The sequence below is a fragment of the Nyctibius grandis genome, chromosome 17 (genome assembly GCF_013368605.1).
Source record: "Nyctibius grandis isolate bNycGra1 chromosome 17, bNycGra1.pri, whole genome shotgun sequence".
NCBI classification, from domain to species: Eukaryota; Metazoa; Chordata; class Aves; order Nyctibiiformes; family Nyctibiidae; genus Nyctibius; species Nyctibius grandis.
In genome coordinates this window covers 8092918-8114656 of record NC_090674.1, presented here as the reverse complement: position 1 = coordinate 8114656, position 21739 = coordinate 8092918, and the positions used below count along the sequence as shown (strand labels likewise).

Sequence of the window (21739 nt, the reverse complement as noted above, 5' to 3'; positions counted from 1 at the left end):
GGTCAGGCGGGCGGTGGGGGTGCAGCGCTCAGCTGGCGGCGGGGGCGCCGGGGGCTCCCACCCGCGGGCAGGTACGGGCGGGGGCGGGCCGGGCCTGGGCTCTGCTGTACGGGCCGGGGGGTCTGCGGGGGGGGGTCGGTGTGCGCCGGGTGGCCGGGCGGGGCCGGGGGTCCCCCTCCCGGGACGCGGGTGGCCGGGCGGGGCAGGGGTCCTCCCGGGATGGGGTGGCCGGTGGGGCCGGGGTCTCGCCGTACTCGGGTGAGCGGTGGCGGCCCCTCCAGCCGTGCCTCGGGGCTGGGGGGGACGCCCCGTTGTGCTGCCCGGGAGCCCCTTCAAGCGCGCTCCGTCGGGGCTGTCCAGCTCCGTGGCTCCCCTTCCCGGGAGCCGTTCCTGGAGCGCGTCTCTCTGTTCTCCAGCCGAGCGCTCGCCGTAGCCCCCGCCGAGGAGAGCTGACCCTCGGGGGAGCAGGATGAGCGAGTGGGAGAGGGTGTTCGTGCAGAACCTGGCGGTCCCCCCGCACAGCCAGCGCCGACGCGCTCGCCCGCCCGGCTCCAGGGCCTTCCGCTGCGTCCTGAAGCACCTGGAAGGGGCTGCCCTCGCCCAGGTAGGGGGGCTCGGCTCTGGGGGGACAGCCCCGCAGCGCCTTCGTGCTGAGCCCTTGGCTTCTGCCCGCCACCGGGACTCGCCGTGTTTGCGGGCCGGAGCCCAGAACGGTGGAGGTTTTCAAAACAAGGTTACTTGTTTGGGGGGAACTGGCTGTAAATCTCCCGGAAACACAAATTTGAGCTGTGTCTCCATCCCATACGTTTTTACCCGTAAATCTGAGTTAGCGTTTCATTACTTTTTAATTTAATTTTTGTTATTTTTTTAGTTTAGGTAAGCGTTTGTCCTGGTTTTGCGGGGATAAAATTTGTGGAGTCAATTTTGTGTTACGTGTTGTTTCAGTGTGTGGCCAGCTGTGGGCTGGTGATGAGGGCCATCAGCAGTGAAAGCCAGGGCAGCTGCCCCAGGCTGGCCCAGGTGTGTGCTATAGCATTAATGTCATGGTCACTATAAAAGGGAAGGCTGGTGGGGAAGGGGGGCTCTTTGCTCTCTTCTCCACTCCCTGGTTCTCCTCCTTCTCAATGATTGTTATCCCTGGAGTGACTTGCCACCACTCTGTGGGCTAAGTATAATTTTGTGTCTTTTGTATTAACATTGCTATTGTTTTTTAAACCTGTTTAAATTTCAACCCACGAGTCTCCCTCCTTTTTCCAATTCCCTTTTTTAGCTGGGGAGGGGACATTGGGTGATAGAACAACTGGTTATTGTTTAGCCCTGGGTGCGGGCTGAACAAAGACAGCATTTTACAGCATTTTAAACCCAAAGTCTCTGGGTAGCCCTCTAAAAGCCTGCTGCCCCTTTATTATATGCTTAGTGTTCAGTTTTCCTACTCCTGCTTTGCTTGTTCAACCTCTGGCTTTCAGACAGGTTCTCTGGAGGTGCATGAGCTGTACCTAGCCGTGTGCCTCATCTGGGTGTCAGTTAGGAAATGGACGTTTTGTCCCCTCTTACTGCAGTGTGGGGCTGCTGATGAACACCAGCACCTCTTGTCCTGTTGTGCCTTGCAGGGAGCCGAGTACCAGCTGCGCCTCTCCCTCTTCGACACCACCTACCACCACTTCTTCGGGAGGACGTGGAGGAGCGGCTGGCGAGCTGCCCGTGCTGCCCCGCCACGCCCGACCAGGGCGGCTTTCAACGAGGTAGGGTGCCGGGGGGCAGGTGGGGGCAGCGATCCCATGGGGAAGCAGCTGGGGCTGCGGGAGTTAGGTCCAAGGAGGGAGGTTTTTAGTGCACGAAGGGAAAAGCCATCTTTGCTGGAGTTCAGCCTGGAACCGCTCTCCTTTGGTGCTGCTTTTCTCCCCGCATCTGGTGGAAGCGGAGCTCGGAGAGCTCTGGGAGGCTACCACCAGCACGCCGTGGCCACGAGCCTTTTGGAGCAGCAAGCCCTAAGCTGCACAGGCTCTGTCTGCTGCTGAGCCGCCCGTGTGTTCTCCTGCACGCAGGCAGCAGCAGCGAGGCCTCTTCCCTTCCAGCGCTTCCAGATCCTTTGCCCAGGGCATGTCCCGGACACTGCCCGATCATTAAGCTTTTACTCGTGGTTTATTGGAATGGGGAAATTGGGGGTTTGGGTCGCCTGCAGGCTGAGCAGTGGCGTGGGAGCTGTGGTGTGCTGCCTGCTGCGGGCAGAGCCGGCGGCAGAGAGCAGTGTTTCCTCACAAGTGGGAAGGAAGGGAGGGAGCAGCCGCCCGCCCGCCAGCACAGCACTTTCCTCGCCTTACCTGGGAACTAAACTCGCCCAAAGCCACGCTGCCGTCCGCTGCCGATACTGGCACACCGGAGTGACCCTTACTGGGGAGGTCCCGCTGCCCCGTAGTGTGGACGACAGCCGAGATGTCAAATTCTCTAATGCATAACTTTTGTTTCCACCTCCTCCAGCGCCGCAGATGGAGCGTAGTGCAGATTAGCACCGCGCTCCTTCATTTATTTAAAATAAGTAGTGGTACCTGAAGGGCGCTGACGTGTGCGCTGCTTCCCCACGTGTCTTAGTTACCAGCCAACCCCTGCTTTTTTGAAGAGGGATGGAGAAAAACTATGGCAGAGAGAGCAATGGGGGGCTGCTCCCCCCTACCCAGGTGCCGTGCGGAGCTGCCTCTCCGAGCACCGTCCCTACGTCCGCAGGCGTCCTGCGGGTTTGGCGTGTGGATGGGAGCAGCTGGCAGGAGCTTCGGGGTCAGGGGATGGTGTCTCACAGCCTCTCTGCAGCTGCTGGATCGCGTTGCCTGTCCCCTGCAGCCCCCCAGCACGCTCAGGGCAGGGGAGAGCCGGTCTGCAGGCGTGGTGTGACCGGCTGCCGTCGCGGTTGAGCGCTGGGATCCTTTAACTCTGTGTCTTCACGAGGCGAGGCCGCGGTCTGCAGCCAGCGGTCATTATTTCAGTATTTTGCAATAGAAGATAATAGAATAATGATTTATTCCCCTGGGCTGATGCGGTAATGTCTCTCTCTGTTATCCCTTCCTGACAGCCTATGATTACAGCAAACATTTTCCCTGGGACACTGCGGTAATGAGTTTTTAATAGAAGGATTAACCTAGCTTTAAATCCTGTCCAGGGGAGGTGACCTGTGTCACCCACGGCAGGAGGGTTTCCAGCTCCTTTGGCTTCCTCAGTGCTGGGCCCACCATGATGCTGTAGCTTTGAGGTGGGCTGAAGCCCTGCCCTTACAGGGTCTGCAGCCTGCGAGTTACTCTGTACAATGGTCATTAACAGGAAAAAAAAAAGAAAAAAGAAAAAGTTAATGATGTTTGAGATTTAAGGAGGTTGAGATTTCTGAGCGGTGTCAGAGGTAATTGGCCATGAGCTGCCATATGGAAGCTTTACTGGGTGTTGTGTTGTGCAGCTGGCTGTCAGGTGCATCATGTATCACTCTGCAGCTCCCACTGCCAGCTCTGAAATACCCTTTCTCTCTCCTTTCCCGTCCCAGACAGTTTACTTCCACACCTCCTTGAACCACCCTGGCATCACCGCCGTTGTGGAAGTGGTGGTGACAGCCGGGAAAGGAGACGTGGGCTCTCGGCATCTCTCCTGTGGCTTTGGGCTCATCCCCCTCTTCAGCAGCGGGTTGGAGGCAGCGGACACGGCCGCTGAGGACAGGGCGTAGGTCCCGTGTGGTGGGGCACACTGGGAATTGGGGTGGCAACGTGCGTGGCTGCTGAGGGGGGAGAAGGGGTGGTCCTGGGGCTGCAGAGACAAAGCCAGCGTTTGGAAAACTGGGATTCTCCCCTGCCGGGGAAGCAGTGATGGGTTTGGGAGTGATGCCTGTCCTTTCAGGACAGGGAACAGAGCAGGAGGGTGGTTTCTTACTGTTGAGCAGAGGTGCTGTGGGAGGTGATGTGCTTCAGGGTGGCTTTACTGACCGCTGCGCCTCGGCTCTTTGCTTTCAGGCTGAAGCTGTACCATGGGACGCCCCGTGCCCTCCTGCACCCGCGCTTCCAGGACCCCATGGAAAGTAAGCAGCAGCAAGGCATTGTGTCCTGCTGTCTTGGCAGCCTCTCACTCAAATGAGTATCATGTGTGTCTGGTTGATGCGATGTGTGGTCTGTGGATGTGCCTCGCTGCCAGCCGGGAAAGGCCTGGCCGGACAAACCTAGGTTTTGCTTTGCTCCTAACGTGTGTGTCTGTGGATAGTGATTTCTTCAACAGCAGCGCCGTGAAGCTGTCTCCTCCTGCTTTTGGTCATTTTGGGCTGTTTTCTCTTCCTCAGAGAACAAATACCTAACGGTGATGGAGAAGAGCCGCTTGCAGTACTCCCTGAAGCCCCACCAGCCTCTGGAGACAATATTTCACCTCCTTCCTGAAAACCTGCTGATGTCCGGGCTGCAGAACGTTCCTGGCTTGCTGCCGGCACATGGAGACACGAGTAAGAGCTCCTTCCCCTTCCCTGCTGCCCACACTGCCCCTGCTGAAGGCAGCAGGTCCCCAGGGAGGCTGCGGGCTGGGCGCTGGCTTGGGGTTTCTGGGCACACGGACAGGCTCTCTGCAGCAATGCCCCTCGGCAAGAGCATCTCCCCCTGGGCGGGCTGGCGGGGCTGCAGCCCTTGCATTTGTAGCTCATCCTGAAAGATGGCAAAATGGCTTTGGTCTGTTCTCCTCCTGTTAATTGCTTTGCTCCTGGGAAACTGCTAAGGAGAAGTGATGGTTGGCTTAATTACAGTGTTTGGCGGGGTCTGAGGAGAAGCCCTCGCAGCTTGTTTAAAGTTGTCCTCAGCAGCAAGGCTCCGAGTCACTGGGGTCTGGCAGGTTCGGGGGGACGAGCTCTTGCACACTCAGCCCTCGTTAGCCTTTCCCTGTGGGCAGCAGCCGTGCTGATCGAGCTGCTGCAAATAAAACGATGTGAGCTGAAGATTCAGAGGGTAAGAAGTGCTTTCAGTTCTGCAGCTGAATTACTCGTCAGGTTACTGCCTGGAAAGCCCTCCTGCTCACCTCTTGGGGCTGTAACTGGTAATGTCAAAGCCGAGCAAGGTCTCCAGAGCAGCCGAGTCCCCTGTGCTGCTCAGACAAGTGCTCGAGAGACAAAGAGGGGAGAGCCAGAGTCTTGCACTGCCGGGCACTCAATGCAGCGGTGTCTTTGTTCAGTAAACAGGCTGCATCCGTTGGCACCGAAGGCATTTGGGGTATTTCTGGGTCTCTCCCGGGCGTAAGGACATGTGTGTGTGCCGGGGAAGCTGGGGATCCCACACACGGCCACAACCCCTGCTGCAGCAGGTGCCCCTGTGGTCCTGGTGATGTCCCCCCGGCTGTGCCGTGACCTGTGCCCACCACCTTGTCCTTCCAGGTGACTGCCTGCAGAAGCCCCGGCTGGTGAAGCCAGTCACCTGCTATCTGGAGGGGCTGTCGGTCCGGCTGTACCCATCCCTGGAGGAGTTCGAGGAGGAACTGCTGGACTTGCTGAACAGCGACCGCTTACTTAAGGTAGTGCCGATGTGGGGAGAGCACCGTGTGTGAGCAGCAATGCTGGTGCTCCTGTTGTGGGTGAGGTGGAGGGGTTCAGATAAACGGTGCTCGTGTGTTTGTTTCACTTGGAGGCTCCCTGTTGGGTTTGTTTTGAGCATCCAGACACTAATAAGCAGAATTTGGGTTTGCTCTGCTGGGGAAAATGCAGAGATAAGATGATGTGCTCGTTGTAGTACATCTCTTTAGGAATGGCAGCACTCAGAGCACAGTAAGGACCACTGGCCGAGTCCTTTATTTGCCAGATTTGCACCAACTCTGCCATAAAGATGAAAGATTCTAATATCCATCAGCTGCTGGGGGGTGGGTCCCATTTTTTTGAGTTTCCGATGGATTGCCTGAATTGTCCTGGCCGTGGGTGGCACAGGGAGGGGTGCTGGGCCACCCTGTGCTGCCTGAGCTGGAAAACCCGCCTGTCGCAGGCTAACGCGGCCCCGGACGGTGACGGGGTGGCGGTTCGGGAGCGGCGGCTGCACGTCGGCGTCCACAACGGCCTGCGCTTCGTCCAGGCGCCGCAGGTGGCCGTGCTGGTGCCCGAGGCGGAGGCGGCGCGGGGCGGCTGCCCGGGGGTGCCCGGCGCCGGAGCCAGGTAAGGGGGAGACCCTGCGCTGCCGGCGCCGCTCCCCTCCTGCCTCGGGCGCTGCCCACAGCCGCTCCTCCGCCCCGGCGCAGGGACGCGGGTCAAGCCTTGGTCCTGAGGAGCCGCATCCACCTGAGCGAGATGGTCCCTCACCCGGCCTTCGGGGTCTGCTTCCAGCTGGAGTACGTCTTCTGCAGCTCGGGGAGAGCCGGGGGGAAGGTAGGGCTGAGCGGGCGTGCACCGCGTCTCCATCCCTTGGCAAGAGCCTTTTAAAAAAGGCTTTTCTTTAGAATTTAGCATTTATGCTGGAAAGAAGTTAACCTATCCCCCTCTCTCTTCTCTTCCTGAATGCTGAGGTTTTTCTGGGAGCTTCAGCCTGATGTTCTCCACGTTAAAGGCAGGAGAAGTCTGTACTGACTGCAGGCACCACGGTCGCTAACGCCTACTTACCGATCGTTTACCTGTATTTCAGTTTAACTGTCTGCAGGTTAAACCCAGCTCAGCAGCCTTCAGTCCTGCCCTCCAGAGAGGCTTTGCTGCAGCCATAGCTCCTTGTGTGGCTGAATTGATGGCCATGGGTTCATTAGGGGGCCCTAATTGTCCCGCTAAGATGCTCAATGGAAATGCAGCAAGTGTGCTCTTATTAGAGCTGTCTGGAGCCAAACTGGGGGGCAAATGGGTATTGATGGTGTGACTCCAGACACAGATCTGTCTGGCTGTGCTGGGGGGGGCTTTCGGGATGGCGGTGGAGCCAGTTCCCACAGTGCAGCCCTTGGGCAGAGCGGTTGGTTAATCCCAAAGCCGCTTGCCGAGCTGATTGCCTCATGCCATAATTAGCAGGCTGTGAGCGTGATTGCGTTGTGGGCGATGGTGGAGAGCTCTGGTTTGCTCCTGTGCCTCTCCTTCGGGGTCAGGGGAGGCTGCAGATGCGCCTGGGTGAGTGGGAGCCTTCCTGCTGCCGTTCCCGTCTGCCAGGGTAGGGGTCAAACACATCCCTTGATGCAGCTGCTTGAGCAAGGGGGTTACAGCCCTTCGGTCGGGTGCTGGTGTCCTTGGCTCAGCCTGTGTGTGCTAAATATACACGAGGGATGAAAACCCTGTTATTGAAAAGCGTTATATCGTGCTTTTATGTTATATTATGGGGGCTGGGAAAATGAGGTGAGTGCAAGAATAACCCAGGAGTACCCGTGTGGGAAGGGCGGTACGGGATTTATGGGGAGAAAGTGGGATTCACACCTGCCTGCAGCCGTGGCTGTGATTTGTGGTCAGCCCTGAGGAGGTGAAATCACCCAGGAAGGGGCCGGTTCTGCCTGTGGTGCTGCTGGCAGAGGGGAGGGGAAGCAAACCTGGAGACCCTGCAAGCTGCTCGGTGCTCTTTCACTGAGAGGTCTCACGATCCTGGTGCTTCTCAGAGCCTGCAAAGGGATGGGAGCAGGAAGGTACAGTCAGTGGAGGGGAAAAAGTGCTGCAAAAAGAGAAATAAGGTGCTGGGAAGTGGAACATCTCCAGAGCGGGTTGGAGGGCAGCAGTTTCTGTGATGCCAGAGCCAGGCGTGGGAAGGTGTGGTGGGAAATCGGAGCCGGTGTCTGTCTGGCAGCACCCACTCCCTGGCCCGGCAGCGAGGCGGGGTGCCCGGTGCTCACCACGCTCCCCTCTCCCCCCAGGCCCTGCCCGGCAGCCGCGGCGAGGCAGCCAACATGTGCTCGGTGCGCTGGGCCGTCTGGAGCCCCGTGCTGGGCACCGGCGAGGCGGAGGTGGTCCTGCCCCTGCGCGGTGGTGCCCGCCGCGGCCCCTGCCAGGCCTTGGCGTACCGGACCCCCCTGGGCGGCAGGAGCTCCGGCCAGGTAAGGGCTCGCCTCGGCAATGGGCACGGGCTGGCTGTTAGAGGGGCTCTGTGCCAGAACCTCTTGGAGTGCCGGGCGATGGGGAAGCTCTGGGAGCGCATGGGGAGGCGTGGGAAGGGCAGGGCGGCAGCCCCCCAGCGCTTAGCGTCGAGGGCTGCTCGACTTCAGTCCCAGCACACGGAGCTGCTGCATAGTTAGTTGGTAGTAGGTCAGCACAGTTATTTATTGCGATACTTCTTGGGGGCTGCCCCGACCTGAGCCGGTTTATTCTGAGTGATGCGCACGCAAAGGATAAGAGACCTGGCTCCAAAGTGTTTATCAGCCAGAGGAGGTTGGGCTGGGGCGAAGGGCTGGCGGGGGGTGGCCAAAATCCAGCCGTGGTGCTGAGCTGTGCGGGTTGATCACTGCTGCGCAGAGGGATGAGTGTCAGCAGAGCTTGCTCGGTAAAATCTTATACCGGGTGGTGGTGGGTGGAGTTGGCCGGCGTGTGTGTGTTTGTCTCTGCAAGGACAGAGGTATTTAATCAGCTTATTGAAGTACAACCCCTCGCTGGCTCTGCCTCCGGCTCGCACCACCGTTCCTCCGGCTGCAGGGCAAGGGAGTCGTCCCTCAGAGGTACGAGGGACTCTGCCTGTAGCACGCTGTCTGAAAGCATTGCATTTCCAGTTTCAGGGGAAGCATGTGGAGTCTGGGACTGTCCAATTCCACGTTTCCACTGATTCGGAAGAACATCTTGTAACGGCGGCGGAGATCCTACGTAAAGACAGGGACGAGTCGGAGAAGCCGCCTACGCTGTCGCTGAGTGAGTGTTTTCCAGATCGCTGACATTTAAAATATAGAGTGTGGCGCTGGTGTCTGCTCAGGGGAAAAAACACGACTTCACCGAGTTTCACTGAGCTAATTTATGTATTACAGGAGTGAACCAAGTTCCCATCGAGTTGAATTCGGCTCTCACTTTGTAACTTGCAAAATTCCCCTGGGAAAGGAGCGCTGAGCCATGTGAGAGATCCCCAGGGGTTTCCAGCACGGCTCCAGCCCCGCTCCCATTTCGGGTCGCTCTGGTGGCGTTTGGGCTCAGCCCCAGAGCCGCTGCCCCAGCAGCGCGTTGCTCATATCGCTCCCTGCCAGTGCCAGTTGCTCACATTGCTCCCTGCCAGGCGGTTGGGGTCCAGCGCCTGTCTGCTGGGTGTTGGGGGCAGAAGGAAAACTGCCCTTGGCTTGGGTTTGGGTGCAGAACTGAGTCAGTGCCGCCGGCTCCTGGAAATCCTCTTGGCTTGTTTCTGTCTGCTCCCCCCTTCCGTGATCTGCAGGGAACAAACTCCCCTTTCCCCTGCAGCGCTGCTCCGCTTCCCTGCAGGTCTCTGTGTGATGCCCAGATACATAACATCACTTGAGTATGTTTTATGAGCTCCTGTGCCAGCCCACAGGTCAGGGCGATGCACGGAGCGGTGGGTGCAGCCTGGGCACCCGCTTCAGCCCCGGCACTGCTGTGCCTGCCACGAGATGGCAGTGGCACCGTGGCGTTGCCGCAGCACGTCCCTGGCCTGCCACCAGCTTCAGGCTTTCGGGTTTGCTGGTGTGTGGGGCTTTAGAGCAGAGACTTTCACGGTGAGGTGACGGGGGCTGGCAGTGCTGGGGGTGCTCTGGGTTTGGCTCGGGAAGCACGGCGGTGATCCCAGAGCCGTGTTGTGAGGTGAGCGGCCGTGCAGGAGAGCCAGCCCATACCCCGAGCTGCTGCAGAGAGCATTGGGTTAACTTGTTGTAGTGCTCCCTTGGGAAATGTGCCGCTGTCCGGGGAGGGGCTGGGCACATATTCCTTTGGCTCAGCTGCCGGCAGTGCTGCTGGCTCTGTCTGTTGTCTCTTGACCCACGGCCAAAGCCATCCTAAGGGAGAGAAAACAGTACTCAAGGCGTAAGGGAGACAGGGCGCTTCCCTTTGCACGGCAGGCAGCATGAAATAGCTGGGATATACGTGGTGGTGAAAGCAGAATAAGGTCTCTGCGTCACGTGGGTGCGGGGATAGAACATCTGTGCCCCTGGCCTGCTCCGAGGGCCCCGCAGCTTGGCGGCACGGCGAGCTCAGCTGTGCCGGCGCACTGCCAGGCAGCCAAATACAAACACGATAAAGCTCGTACTGTTTCGGGGCACAAACACACAAACAGACGAAGGGAGTGACAAGAAATAACGGAGGAGCGATGAAAACCTTAAGCATCCTAAAACTTTCACGTCTCATTAAGCATCCCGCTTAGGCAGCGCCGCGTGGCTGCGGGGAGCCGCGGCGCTGGCTGGGGACGGAGGAGCCGCCTTGTGCGGCACAGTCAGCCTAATTCCCAGCAAAATCACGGGTGGATCTGGAGATGTGCTACATCCCCCTCAAGGTAGCAGTCTTACTGGAAGAATAAGTCAAATAAGTGTCTGGGAGATGGTAAGCCGCCTCGCTGAGCTGGTTTCCCCCCCAGAGTTTGAACAGGCAGGAGGGTGGAGGGGGCTCGGTGGCGGAGGGCACGGCTGCAGCAGCAGGGCCTGGGGGTGATGGCCCCGCTGCAGCATCTCTCCATCCCTCTCCGCAGGCCCGCCGGCCCCGCTGCAGATGGCGGCCTCCCCGCGGGGACCAGGGGTAAGTGCCGTGGGCGCGGGGGGTGGGCAGCGCGTCCCCGGGGTGCAGACACTCTGGCCCGGAGGCACTGAGCGTCCTGCCTCAATCCACCTCCTCCGGGGCAGCAAAACAGACCCTGCCTGTAACGTGCTGGGGAGGCTCCCTGAGCTCTTCTCACACCCCAGGGGTGTTTGTAAGGGCAGTTCTGGTTTCTGACAGCCCGTCTTTGCCGGGTGTTGTTGTCCCCGGTACGAGCTGACAGTGACACACGGCTCCTCCGTGCGGAGCTGCCAGGGTTTAAGGAGAGCTATGAGTACCGAGATCCCTTTTTATGCTTTTTTATATCTTGATGCAGGGATCAATGCACACATATATTTTTTGATGAAATGAAATTCTCTGTAAGACTGCGTTAAGCAGTTTGATCTTCCTGCTGCATTTTCTCATCCCTCCCCTTGCCAGGGAAGCGCAGCAGCCAAATAGGCAGCAGAGATGTGAGCCCTCGAGCAGCTGAGCCGTGCCATTTCTCGGCAGATGCCAGAGCATGCGGCATCGGAGCTGCTTTAGGCGGGGGGGGGCTGCTGGCCCGCCTCGCTGCAGGGGTTCAGGCAGGGCGGGCTGCCCCGGGGGGCTGGGCGCGGGGCTGTGGGCGCTCACGCTCGCCACTCTCCCACCAGCTCTCTGTGTCCCAGCTGTCGGCCCCGCCGAGGGGCAGGGGCCAGCCCCCGGTGCCGCGCAGCCGTGGCTCTTGGCACGAGGCGGGGATCACTCACCTGGAGGCCGACCTCAGCTCGCCGGACCCAGAGACCTGCGCCAGCGACCAGCTGCGGGCGCTGCCCTTCGCCCCGCTGCAGGTGCCCATGGCTGCCGTGGGGCTGCAGGCAGGCAGGTGATGCTCAGCCGCCCTTCCCTGGGCTCCCACACCCCATCACCCCACCTGCTGGGATCCCCTGGGGCCGATTCCACGCGGCTCACCCCGGTTTCTCCATCAGTTCCCACACGCTGCCCTCCCGCGCCTCGCTGGCACGCCTGCACGCCGCCGGCTTCCCGGAGATCCTGGACCGCAATGAGGAGCTGGTGGAAATCTCGGAGCCGTTGGACCCGGCGAGTTTCAGCCCCCGGCTGGAGGAAGCCGACCCTCTGCAAGGCAACGAGATAATCCTGCAGTTCCTGGCTCTTGGCAGGTGGGGAGGCAGCTCTTGGTGGTGCCTTCTGCGGGCAGGTCCGAGCGGCCTCCTGGGGAGAGTCCTCTCCCAAAATCTCCCAACCCGCTTCGCTTCCCTGCTTGGGCGGGAGAAGTCACAGAATCAATAAGGTTGGAAGAACCCTCTGGGATCATCGAGTCCAACCATTGCCCTGACACCACCAAGTCCTTGCAAAGGTGCTGCTTCCTCCAGCGCCTGCCACGGAGGCAAAGCCCTGGAGGGTTTTACAACGATGCTCTTATCCTTTCTGGACACTCTTAAATCATATTCCAGGTTTTTTTTACTGTATCCATTAGCCACAGCGTGATGTAAAAGCCTGGTTAATGCAGGGTTTCTCCATAAATGCATATGGAGCTGAGAACGTTGGCACCCGTGGGGGTGGCTTTGGCTGGATAAGGCCCCACTTGTGTTTTTTTCCATGGATGGCAGTGTGGTGTGCGAAGGTAAAGCTCTGCCATTGCTGGGCTGCTCCATCGCAGCATATGGCAGGAGACAGCTGGAATTAGGAAGCTTTTTGGAAAGCCAAGGCGAGCCGTATGCCCGCTGTCTTCAGAGAAGTCCAAATACTTGTGATGCTGCCGATCTTCTCTCGTTCTTCTGCCTCTCTGTGTGTGCCAAACGCACGAGGAGCTCGTGATGGGGAGGCAGCACCGTGCCACGAGCTAACCCAGACCCCTCTCTCTCCCTCAAGGAACACCCAGGACAGCACAGAGGGGACGTGGCCGCAGACCATCTTCCTCACCTTCCAGTTCTACCGGTTCCCACCGGTCACCACGCCGCGGCTGCAGCTGGTCAGCGCGGACAGGGGGCCGGCGGCCGGGCTGGCTGTGCCAGCACAGCTCCTGCTCCGGGTGAACAAGGACGGGACCCTCAGCACCGGTAGGCACCAGTTTTAGCATCCTTGTGCGGCCGCTCCTCCTGCGTCGGTCAGATCTGGGCTGAGGAACGGGCTGGTGTCTGCTTTAATAGCAAACTCCGCTAGTTTGTGTGGCACATTGTGAAAAACGGTCAAAACGTCCAACGTTTGAAGGAAAACACCAGTGAGTGTTGGTGGCACAACATGGACATTGAGGCTGCCGGCTCAGCGCCTTTGAAAAGAGGCAGCGTGTGAGAGCAGAGCGCCTGGAGCTCCGATCCTCCCAGCCCAATGCTTCCCTTTGTTCTTTCTTCTTATTGAAGTCTGGTGGTGGCTGGTGAAACTCCTTCTCCACGTGGAGCTGTTAATGGAAATGAGAGGGGGGTCTGTACAGACTGAGTGTGTCTGGGAGGGTGCTGATCCCAGGGGACCTTGGGCCTGACTGATGGATTCATTAACTGGAGGAGAGCGGGCGCGAGCAGGCAGGAGTGTCCCCGTCCTGGCTGATGTGCCGGTGGAAGCTCCGCTGCCGTGACGATGCCACGTGTCTCGCAGGACCTCCGGGCTTGCAGCTGAAGTACATGGTGGATCCCGCTTTCCTGCGAGGCGGGGAGCAGCGCTGGTTCGTGCGGTACCTGGCTGAGCACAGCCTCCAGATCGACGTCTGGGATGGGGACTCCCTGCTCCTTGTGGGCTCTGCTGCCGTCAGACTGCAGGTGCGGGCTAGAGGAGTTCCACTTCCCTGGAGCTCCTGCAGTATGCTGGGGCTAAACCCCCCAGACCTAGGACAGCCAGAGACATCCTTACCAGACCCCTTAACCCCCCAGACCTGACCTCCCTGTCACTCACCCTTGCTTGTCCCCAGCCCCTGCTGCGCCAGGGCCGGGCGGCCGTCAGGACCCACCACGAGCTGGAGGTGGCCACGACCGAGTACGAGCCGGACGTGACGGTGATGGGCCGGGAAGCGCTGCGGCACGGTGCCCTGCGGCCCCTCGGCGTCCGTGTGGCCGTGCGGGGCCACCTCCACCTCTGCCTGGCCAACGTCGGTAAGAGCCCGCTGCTCGCGTGGCTGGAAGGCTTTTGGGTGCCGGAGCCCCCGTCCTGGTTATTTTTCCCACAACCTGCTCGCTGCTTCTATTTAGTAGATGTAATTCTTTGTCCTGTAAATGAGCAGTGATTCCAGGTTTTAGAATCTTATCTTCAGAAGAAAGATTAGCTCCATTATAAGAGATCTTAAATCGTCATTTCCATACTTTGCCTGCACAGGGGCGATAAGCTCCTGGGAAGGAGAATCTGAGGTTCACAGCCCAGGGAGAGGTTTAGCTCACACCCCGTGAAAGAGGGGGAGAGGCAGCAGAGACACGGCACCAGGGCAGCAGCCGCCCTTTGGGGTTTTTTCCCTGTCCTCTTTTTTTCACATTTGAAAATCTTGTTGTTAAAAGTGGTGTGGAAAAGCTTGGAGCCCCTGCCTGAAGGATGGGGACGGGATTTGTAGGCTGGGTAGATACCTGGTGGGTTTAGAGCCTCGTCCAGCTCCGCTTGGCACAACCAAGGAGCTGGGGATGGAGAGCAGAGATGAAAACTGGGCTGGTGAAGGGCTCGGTGTGGGGCCGTGCTTTTGGTGCTGCTCCATCCCTGGGTGGGTGGCTGTACGGTGGGAAGGGCGCGAGGCTCGGGGGCTCTTTAGGTTGTCTGTAAGGAGCTGGGGTGAGGACACCAACTTGCAGTAGATTATAACAATGCGGGTGGTTTCCGCTCACCCCAGTCTCTGCTCGTGGCAGGGCACCCGTGCGAGGAGACCCCGGGGCAGCCGCCGTCCCCGCTGCCGTCCCGCTCCCGCGTCGTGCCCATGCCCAACAGCGCTGGCAGCTGGTCCTCCCTGAACGCCGCCGGCGGTGAGTCCTGCCGGGCTGGGGTTTGGGTTGGCAGAGTCTCTGCTGCCACAGTGCCGGTGCTTTGCCCCCAGCCGCGGGGTGGCTGCCCCTCCAGCACTCCCCGGACCCACAGCACCACGGGGGCTCTTACGGCTGCACTAATTGGGGGTCCCTCGCCGGTGCCCTGTGCTCTCTCCCCGCAGGCGGGCGGGTGTCGCAGGCGCGGAGGCTGGTGGATGTGGACGGCGAGCTGGCGGCCGTGCTGTGCAGCCGCCGGCCGGAGGCGAGGCCGGTGCCCCCGGCTGCCCCCAGCGAGGCCGCGGCCGCCCGCCGGCGCAAGCTGCGGCGCATGGCGCTGGTGCGGCAGCAGGAGGGCGCCGCTGGCGGGAGGACGCCCCGGCTCTCGGTGAGGAGAGGGGCGCCGGGGCCCGGGGGTGCCGCGGTGGCTCCGGGCTCATGGTCCCCTCCCTCCTGGCAGGGCCAGCAGGAGCAGCGCGCCTGGGACGTGCGGGACCTGCAGCTCATCGACGCCTACCGGGAGCACACCAAGGGCGAGAGCATCGCCCGGATGCTCAGCCAGGCCATCACGGCCACCCGCACCGTGCACGCGGTGCTGGGGACCGCCGAGTTCTTCGAGTTCGCCCTGAAGAACCCCTACGGCGTCCAGCACACCGTGACCATCGAGGTCGACCACCCGGAGCTCAGGTGGGGGCTGAACGGGGTCTCCCCCATGCACATGGGGAGATGCCCCGGTGGAGCCGGCTCCCGACCAGTCCTCACCAGCACCTCTGCCACTTGCTCCCCCAGCGTCATACTGGACCCGAGGGAGTGGCGCCACTTCAAGGAGCTGACCAAGAGTGTCACGCCGGTGGAGGAGGAGATGTTCCACCTCCGTGACGACCTCAGGCCTCAGGTCTACCTGCGCCCCAAAGAGACCGTCCGCATCCCCTTCAAATACCAGACCTTCTCCGCGGACCCCGCGGTCGTCACGGCACAGGTGGGTGCTGGTCCCGGGAGGAAGCGTTGCCCTCTGCTGTGTTTGCCTGTGTGGGGCAGGGTGGTACGGCCACGGGGAGCACTGTGCAGCCGTGGCCGTGCTGTACCCCAGACCAACCCGCTCTCGCACCCCACAGGGGCCGGCAGGGCTGGGCGCTGGTGCCGACGCAGCCACCTGCTCCCTGGGGAAGAGCGGGGCCGGGCGGACAAAGCACATCGAGGTGAGGGAGCGGGGGGCAACGCGAGGAGAAGCGTCACTTGCCAAACCCCGTCCCTCACCCCCGGCCAGGTCTCCTTCCAGGTGAGCGGGGGGAAGCCCATCGCGCTCCTGCGGGTGAAGGTGGAGCCGCAGCCCCACGTGGTGGACCAGACCTTCCGCTTCTACCACCCGGAGCTCACCTTCCTGAAGAAGACCATCCGCCTGCCGCCCTGGCACACGCTCCCTGGTGAGTCTGTGGCGTGCCCAGCGTGCTTGGGCTCTTCGTTAGTCAGCGCCCGTGGTTTGTAGGGGCCCTCCTGGAGGTGCGGGTGGCATCCAGAGAGCTCGTCTCTGCTTCCTCGCCCTCTCACAGCCTTTGTCTACTTGCCTGCATTAATTTAATTCCCTGCACCAGTGTAGTTTTCTGGTAGCCCGGTGTAAGGGATTCTGCTCTGTGGCAGCGTGGGGTGCAGCACAAACAGCAAACACGGAGCAGGGTCTCAGGCGGGTCTCTCCTCCGCAGGCGCGCCGGTGGGGATGCCGGGGGGCGAGCCCGAGATGTTCGTGCGCTGCAGCGACCCCGACATCATCTGCGAAACCAAACACATGGTACTGGCTGCGCTTCGGCATCGCTCTGTGCTTGGTGGCCTCCTGCTGTGGGGTGGTTTTTTCGGCAGAGAAAAGCCTTGCACCCACGGGGCAGCCCCGTTTATCAGCCCTGGTAGCGCAGCGAAGCTGGAGTTGCCTTTTATTCCTGATCCAAAGGAGTTTTGGGGTTGAAGCTGAGCGCTGCCCCTTACCGCTTGTTCTTCCGAGCAGACACCCGAGGATTAAAATGCTGGGGAAAGCAGCCTTTTGTGGGGCGTGGGATGGCCCTTCCCTGCTGCTGAGGGTGTCACAGCCCCAGGGGCGTGTGGCTTGGGGACGGTGTGTCCTGAAGCATCTCTGCTGGGTGATGCTGGGGCGGTGGGGACGGCCGTGCCAGGCTGAGGGGCCCAGCCCAGGTTTCCTGCGCTCGCTTTGCAGCTGGCGGGGGCTAGAAAGGAAAAACTGACTTGCACACGTGCGTGCAGATGGCGAGGAAGGGCAGTTGCTAATTGCTGTTGCAGAAACGCGTCAGCGTGGTAATTGGATTACGGCTTGTTAGAAAACTTGGGGAAAATTTGCCAGAATTTGATTACAGATGCAGACCTGGAATGCGATACTCATTTGTGTCCGCTTTTGTAATTAAAAATACTGGAAGAGCTCGGCCAAGCTGTATAATAACTTAATAACATAGTTTAACTAGATGGGGAAAGCATCTGCTTCTGTAAGTGGGTTGGTGGTGGGTTTTTCCGCTAATGGGGAGGAAACCCTGGAGTCCTCCTTAGCGGGTTTGGTGTCGGGGTTAACTGCTGGAACGACGCTCTGCTTCTGCGCGCAGGGGCCCGGGGAGCCGCAGGACATCTTCTTAAAAGTAGCCGGAGGACCAAGCCCGCAGATCAAGAAGTTCTTCGTTGCCATTTACACGTAAGTATTGGGACCCCAAGAAGTGCGAAATGCCGACCCCAGCGTGTGGCGGGGCAGGAGGGAGCTCACGGCTTCCGAGCCCGGGCAGGAGCTTCCCAAAGCATTCGCAGTTTAGGGTTTTACACCGTTCTCTTGTCCTCTAAATAATCCCTGGCCAGAGCATCCCCGGCGGGTGAGCGAACCCCTTCTGAGCCAGCGGGCTGTCTCTGATGCTTTGGGAATGGGTGGGACTGAAACGGGTGAAGCTTGCCCGGGGTTGGGGCTCCTGTGGGTGACCCCGTCCGCCCGTGTGCCCCGCAGGGACGCCTGGCTGGCGGCGCCCGTCCACATCTGGCAGTTCTACCTGCACTCGCTGCAGCGCCTGGACGTCAGCTGCACGGCCGGGCAGCTCGCCCGCCTCTCCCTGCTGCTGCGGGGCACCCCGGCCCCGCGCAGGGTGCGGGCCTTCACCTCCCACCCCCAGGAGCTGGAGGTAACCCCCGGGGCGGGCTGGGGCTGGGGGGTCCCTGGGGGCTGTGGCGAGGGGGGGGGCTGGCCTGCGCCAGCCCTGTCAAATCCCCTCCGGGAAGGGAAGGCAGCCCACGCGGAATTATGAACAATTTACCGCCACAAAGTGTTTGTGATAATTATCTTTTCATTAGAGCTGTCATGTGTAGGATCATTGGTACGAAACCCCGGAGGGCAAATTATCTGCCTTAACGAGACTGTCTGAAGACTAACAATTTCTTTAGAATTCGTTCAGCCATAATTGCAAATGTGACCAATAAAAGGCACAAAAACTCCATCACCGTCCCGTAAACCAAAGAAAAAGTCTCCCGGGTGCAGCCTGCGAGGGAGAGAGCTGGCTCTCCCCGAGCAGATCTTTCCCTTCCTGACCCGGAAGGTCCCTGCGTGTTGGTGTCAGTGGGATGAGATACTGGTGGCACTGGTGTACGGGCTTTTCAGAGCGGTGGGGTTTAGTTTGTCCCCTGTGGTGGCCGCAGCTCCCGGTGTCGGTGTCCGCAGGTGGATCCGGACGGCGCCTTCCTCCTCCCCGCCAACGGCATCCAGGAGCTGCGCATCGGCGTGCGGCCGCGGCGGGCGGGCAGCAGGTTCATCTACCTCAACCTGGTGGACGTGGAGTCGCACCAGCTGGTCTCCTCCTGGCTGCTCTGCCTCTGCTGCAGGCAGCCCCTCATCTCCAAGGTACGGGGCAGCGCGGGGACGGCGATGGACCAGTGGTCACAGTCTGGCCGATAACCCAGGGCTGCCTCCTGCTTCTTTCTCTCTTTGTCTGGGTTTTGTTTGCACTTGCCACCCCGAGCACGCGTTTAGCCCTCAGGTGTGATGTCTTTGAGGCTGTTCTGAAGGCTGAGGGGTGCCAGCTCTGAAGTATCCCTGGTTGTGACACTACAGCTGCAGTGCGCTGCTTTCTGTTAGCGCTGTGCTGTGGAGGCCTTGCCTCAAAGATAGAAAATCAGATTTCCCCGCTAATATGTTCCTTTTAAAAACATTTTCCCAAAAGCATCAGTGCAGGGAAGTTCAGATGGGTGTTCAAACCCCTGCCCCAGCCGCCTGCCCAGTGCCAGCCCGGCTCTGGTGCTGCAGGGCGTTATCTGAGCGAGCACCGTGGCTCGTCCGTTAATTAGCTGGAGAAGGAGCCGGCCTGTCCCAGCTGCTCCCCAGCCTGTTGTCGTTCGGGCTTGTAATTACTTGTGCGAAGGCGCCGGTGCCCGCGGCAGCACGAGGAGGGGGCTTTGGCTGGAAGGTGGTGGCTTTATAGCTGCGGGCAGAGATCAGAAGTAAGGTGTGGGAGGAGGGGAGAGGAGGGGGCGTGGGGCAACGTGCCCCCCAGAAGCCCCCGCTGTGTCGGGGTGCCTGTGCTGCCTCCCCCACGGTGCGTGCTGGGCCTGCAGGCCTTCGAGATCTCGCTGCCCGCGGGAGGAGGGAGAGGCTGCAACAAGCGCATCACCTACACCAACCCCTACCCCTCGCCCAGGCTCTACTTCTTGTGCACCAACCGGCCCGACCTCCTCCAGTTCAAGGAGGACTCCTTCGAGGTACGCCCTCCTCCCGGGCCAGACCCCTGCCCGTGCCCGGCTGGACCATGCCGTGCGGGGAGCGATGCTGGGGGAGGGCTGTGCCAGCCTGGGCAGGGTGGGCACACCCAGGGGTCCCTGCCAGCTCCTGCCCCCTCTCCTCCACCCCTTGTCCCGCAGGTCGCCGGCGGGGAGGTGTACACCATTGGCTTGCGCTTCGCCCCGAGCCAGGCCACGGGCGAGGAGGAGATCCTGATTCACATCAACGACCACGAGGACAAGAACGAGGAAACCTTCTGCGTGAAGGTCCTCTACCAGTGAGGCTGCCCGCCCGCCGCGGCAGCATCACCCCAGGGACACCCGTGTCTCTCCAACGAGGGGTGTGAGCCCGGTCCCCTCCTAGTCACCTCACCCAGGGCTTGCTGTCCGCCCGGGCGTTGCCACGAGTGCTGGTGCTGCCACGCAGCTCCGTCTCCTCGCATCGGGGAGGGTGAATGGATTTGCTCCCGCGCATCACGACTGCAGGGGGTCTCTATTTTTGTTACATGTTACTATATTATAGGTGTGTTTGGAATCTTTTTTAAACTTAAAAAGTCTGCAGATCCCATTCTGCAGAATATTTTTAAAGTATTTTATATCCTATGCCGAGTTTTGCACATGCTGAAGCAGTTTTCTGCGATTTTTTGATACTTTTTATTCATCCTTAATCAATTAAACTTGCTGCACAGAGCTGGCAGTGTAATGGCGTTTTCTTCCATGGGAGGTGGAGACCCTGGGAGCCCCCGTCCCGCGGAGGCGAGTGCTGGGCTCGCCCTCCCTGCTGCCTCTGTGTCTCTTCTTACGGGTCCGAGGCTGGTGAATTAGTAGCCCTGATGAAGTCGTGGGCCGAGTCCCTCTGCCTCCCTCGGACTGATGGGAAATGACAGCTAATATTTTAAAAGTGATTATGCTGTCTACAGCACGGGGAGGCCCCAAAGTCGGGTTATTAAAGTAGATCAGCTGAATAATTCTCAGTACGTTTTCATTCAGATGGTATTTCCTGAGGCCTGTGAATGGGCTGGTGCTGTACCCTGTCCCCCAGCCCTGGCAGAGGAGGCAGCTCGACGGTCACAGCCGCTGGTGAGCAATGTGCCGGGGGGACAGGGACACCGACGCTGCCGTTAACAGTGACCAGCCCTGAGCCCCGTGTCCTTGCTGTGATGGAGCCCCCCCAGCCCCAAACCCCTTTCCTATGGCACAGAGGCCCATAAATCTTTGTGGGGCTTTAACATGCCCTGCTGGCTCATGTTTTGTTTTAACTACATTAGCTTTAATTAAACAATCTCCTTTATTAGGACATAAGCAACCCACGTGGTTGATATGAGGGGTTGGTCGGTGTGGTGCGTGGGGCACGGAGCCGCTGCCTGGGTTCATGTGTGTTAATGAAGTCATCCCTGCTAATGACAATGAACTCGTAGCACCGTGTGCCTCACGTGCAGCTTGTTCTCTCCCCATTTTGTTCATGTCAGGAAGAAAACTGGATTCCAGTAATGACACAATTAGTTCACCCTTAAAATCTCAGCGAGTAAATCTGCCCCCAGGTCCCAGCCCTACACCTGGCACAGCCCTACCCCTGCCTGGGGCAGGGTGGGGCCACTAAAAGATGGCACCTAGAAATGAGAATATTAAAGAGAAAAGGGAGTTGGGTGCTAAAGCTCCTGCACCAGCAGATGCCCCTGTGCAAGCAGGCTCCCGTGTGCCCAGGCTTCAGCCTCCTCTGCTTCTGCCCAAACTTTTAAACCCAGCTCAATTGCAACTGCCTGAGAAGCCTCTAATTAAACAAAGGCTCACCATAATATTTGCTGGGTGCTCGCCAGCCTTGTAATGCGACATCACCGGGTATGTTTATTAGCTAAAATGAGTATTTAGAGTCTCTGCCAAATTGAAAGCTGATAGAGACTCGTTTGGAAGTGCCGCTGCACCAAGGAAAGGCCGCTGCAACCTGCCAGGGTCGAGGGCGGCTGCGGGACAATCGGAGCCGGGAGAGGCAGGTCTGGCTCTCTGGCTGCTGATGAAGCTCATTAACTTCTGCAGTGCCTAATTGCAGGCTGCAGGAGCGGTGCCCAGAGTGATGGGGAGCTCCTGAGTGAGCACTTGGACCAGGGCGGCTGTGTGGGCACGACCAGCCCATCACCCGGCCTCGAGGCTGGCGCAAACCCTGTGCCAGCCGTGCCGGGCTGCTGCAGGGCCCGGCGCTCCTCAGGGCAGCTGTATCCCAGAACATAATTTCATTATCAATTAATCAATGACACACAGAGGGACGGTTCCACTATGATTTATTGGTGCACGGTCCGTGCTCCGGATGCCGTTAGCACCTGGGGAACCTGAGAGAACAAGCCGAAAAAAAATATTTTTACATTTTTTTTAACATTTATTTTCCCGTGGCACGTTGCTGTGGTTGTGCAGCTGCGGCCCTTCGGAGCCTGGGTGCCCTCCGAGCCACATCCCCACCGGAGAGCTGCCGGCAGCTCCGCAG

General features: G+C 59.8%; 1 protein-coding gene across 1 annotated transcript; it reads left to right on the top strand.

Annotated features, from left to right (window-relative positions):
- The first annotated feature begins 25 nt into the window (after positions 1 to 25).
- NPHP4 (nephrocystin 4) lies at positions 26 to 19875 on the top strand. Its single transcript, XM_068414740.1, has 29 exons — positions 26 to 71; positions 417 to 604; positions 1611 to 1742; positions 3524 to 3696; positions 3984 to 4048; positions 4304 to 4459; positions 5375 to 5511; positions 5973 to 6139; positions 6223 to 6349; positions 7795 to 7974; positions 8641 to 8776; positions 10545 to 10591; positions 11245 to 11456; positions 11560 to 11751; positions 12464 to 12651; positions 13184 to 13344; positions 13494 to 13674; positions 14410 to 14523; positions 14706 to 14794; positions 14990 to 15207; positions 15310 to 15499; positions 15636 to 15719; positions 15788 to 15944; positions 16221 to 16306; positions 17121 to 17206; positions 17507 to 17678; positions 18212 to 18391; positions 19102 to 19245; positions 19405 to 19875. The coding sequence occupies exons 2-29, from the start codon at positions 470 to 472 to the stop codon at positions 19543 to 19545; spliced, it is 4050 nt and encodes a 1349-aa protein (XP_068270841.1). The 5' UTR covers positions 26 to 71; positions 417 to 469; the 3' UTR covers positions 19546 to 19875.
- The last annotated feature ends 1864 nt before the right edge of the window (positions 19876 to 21739 follow it).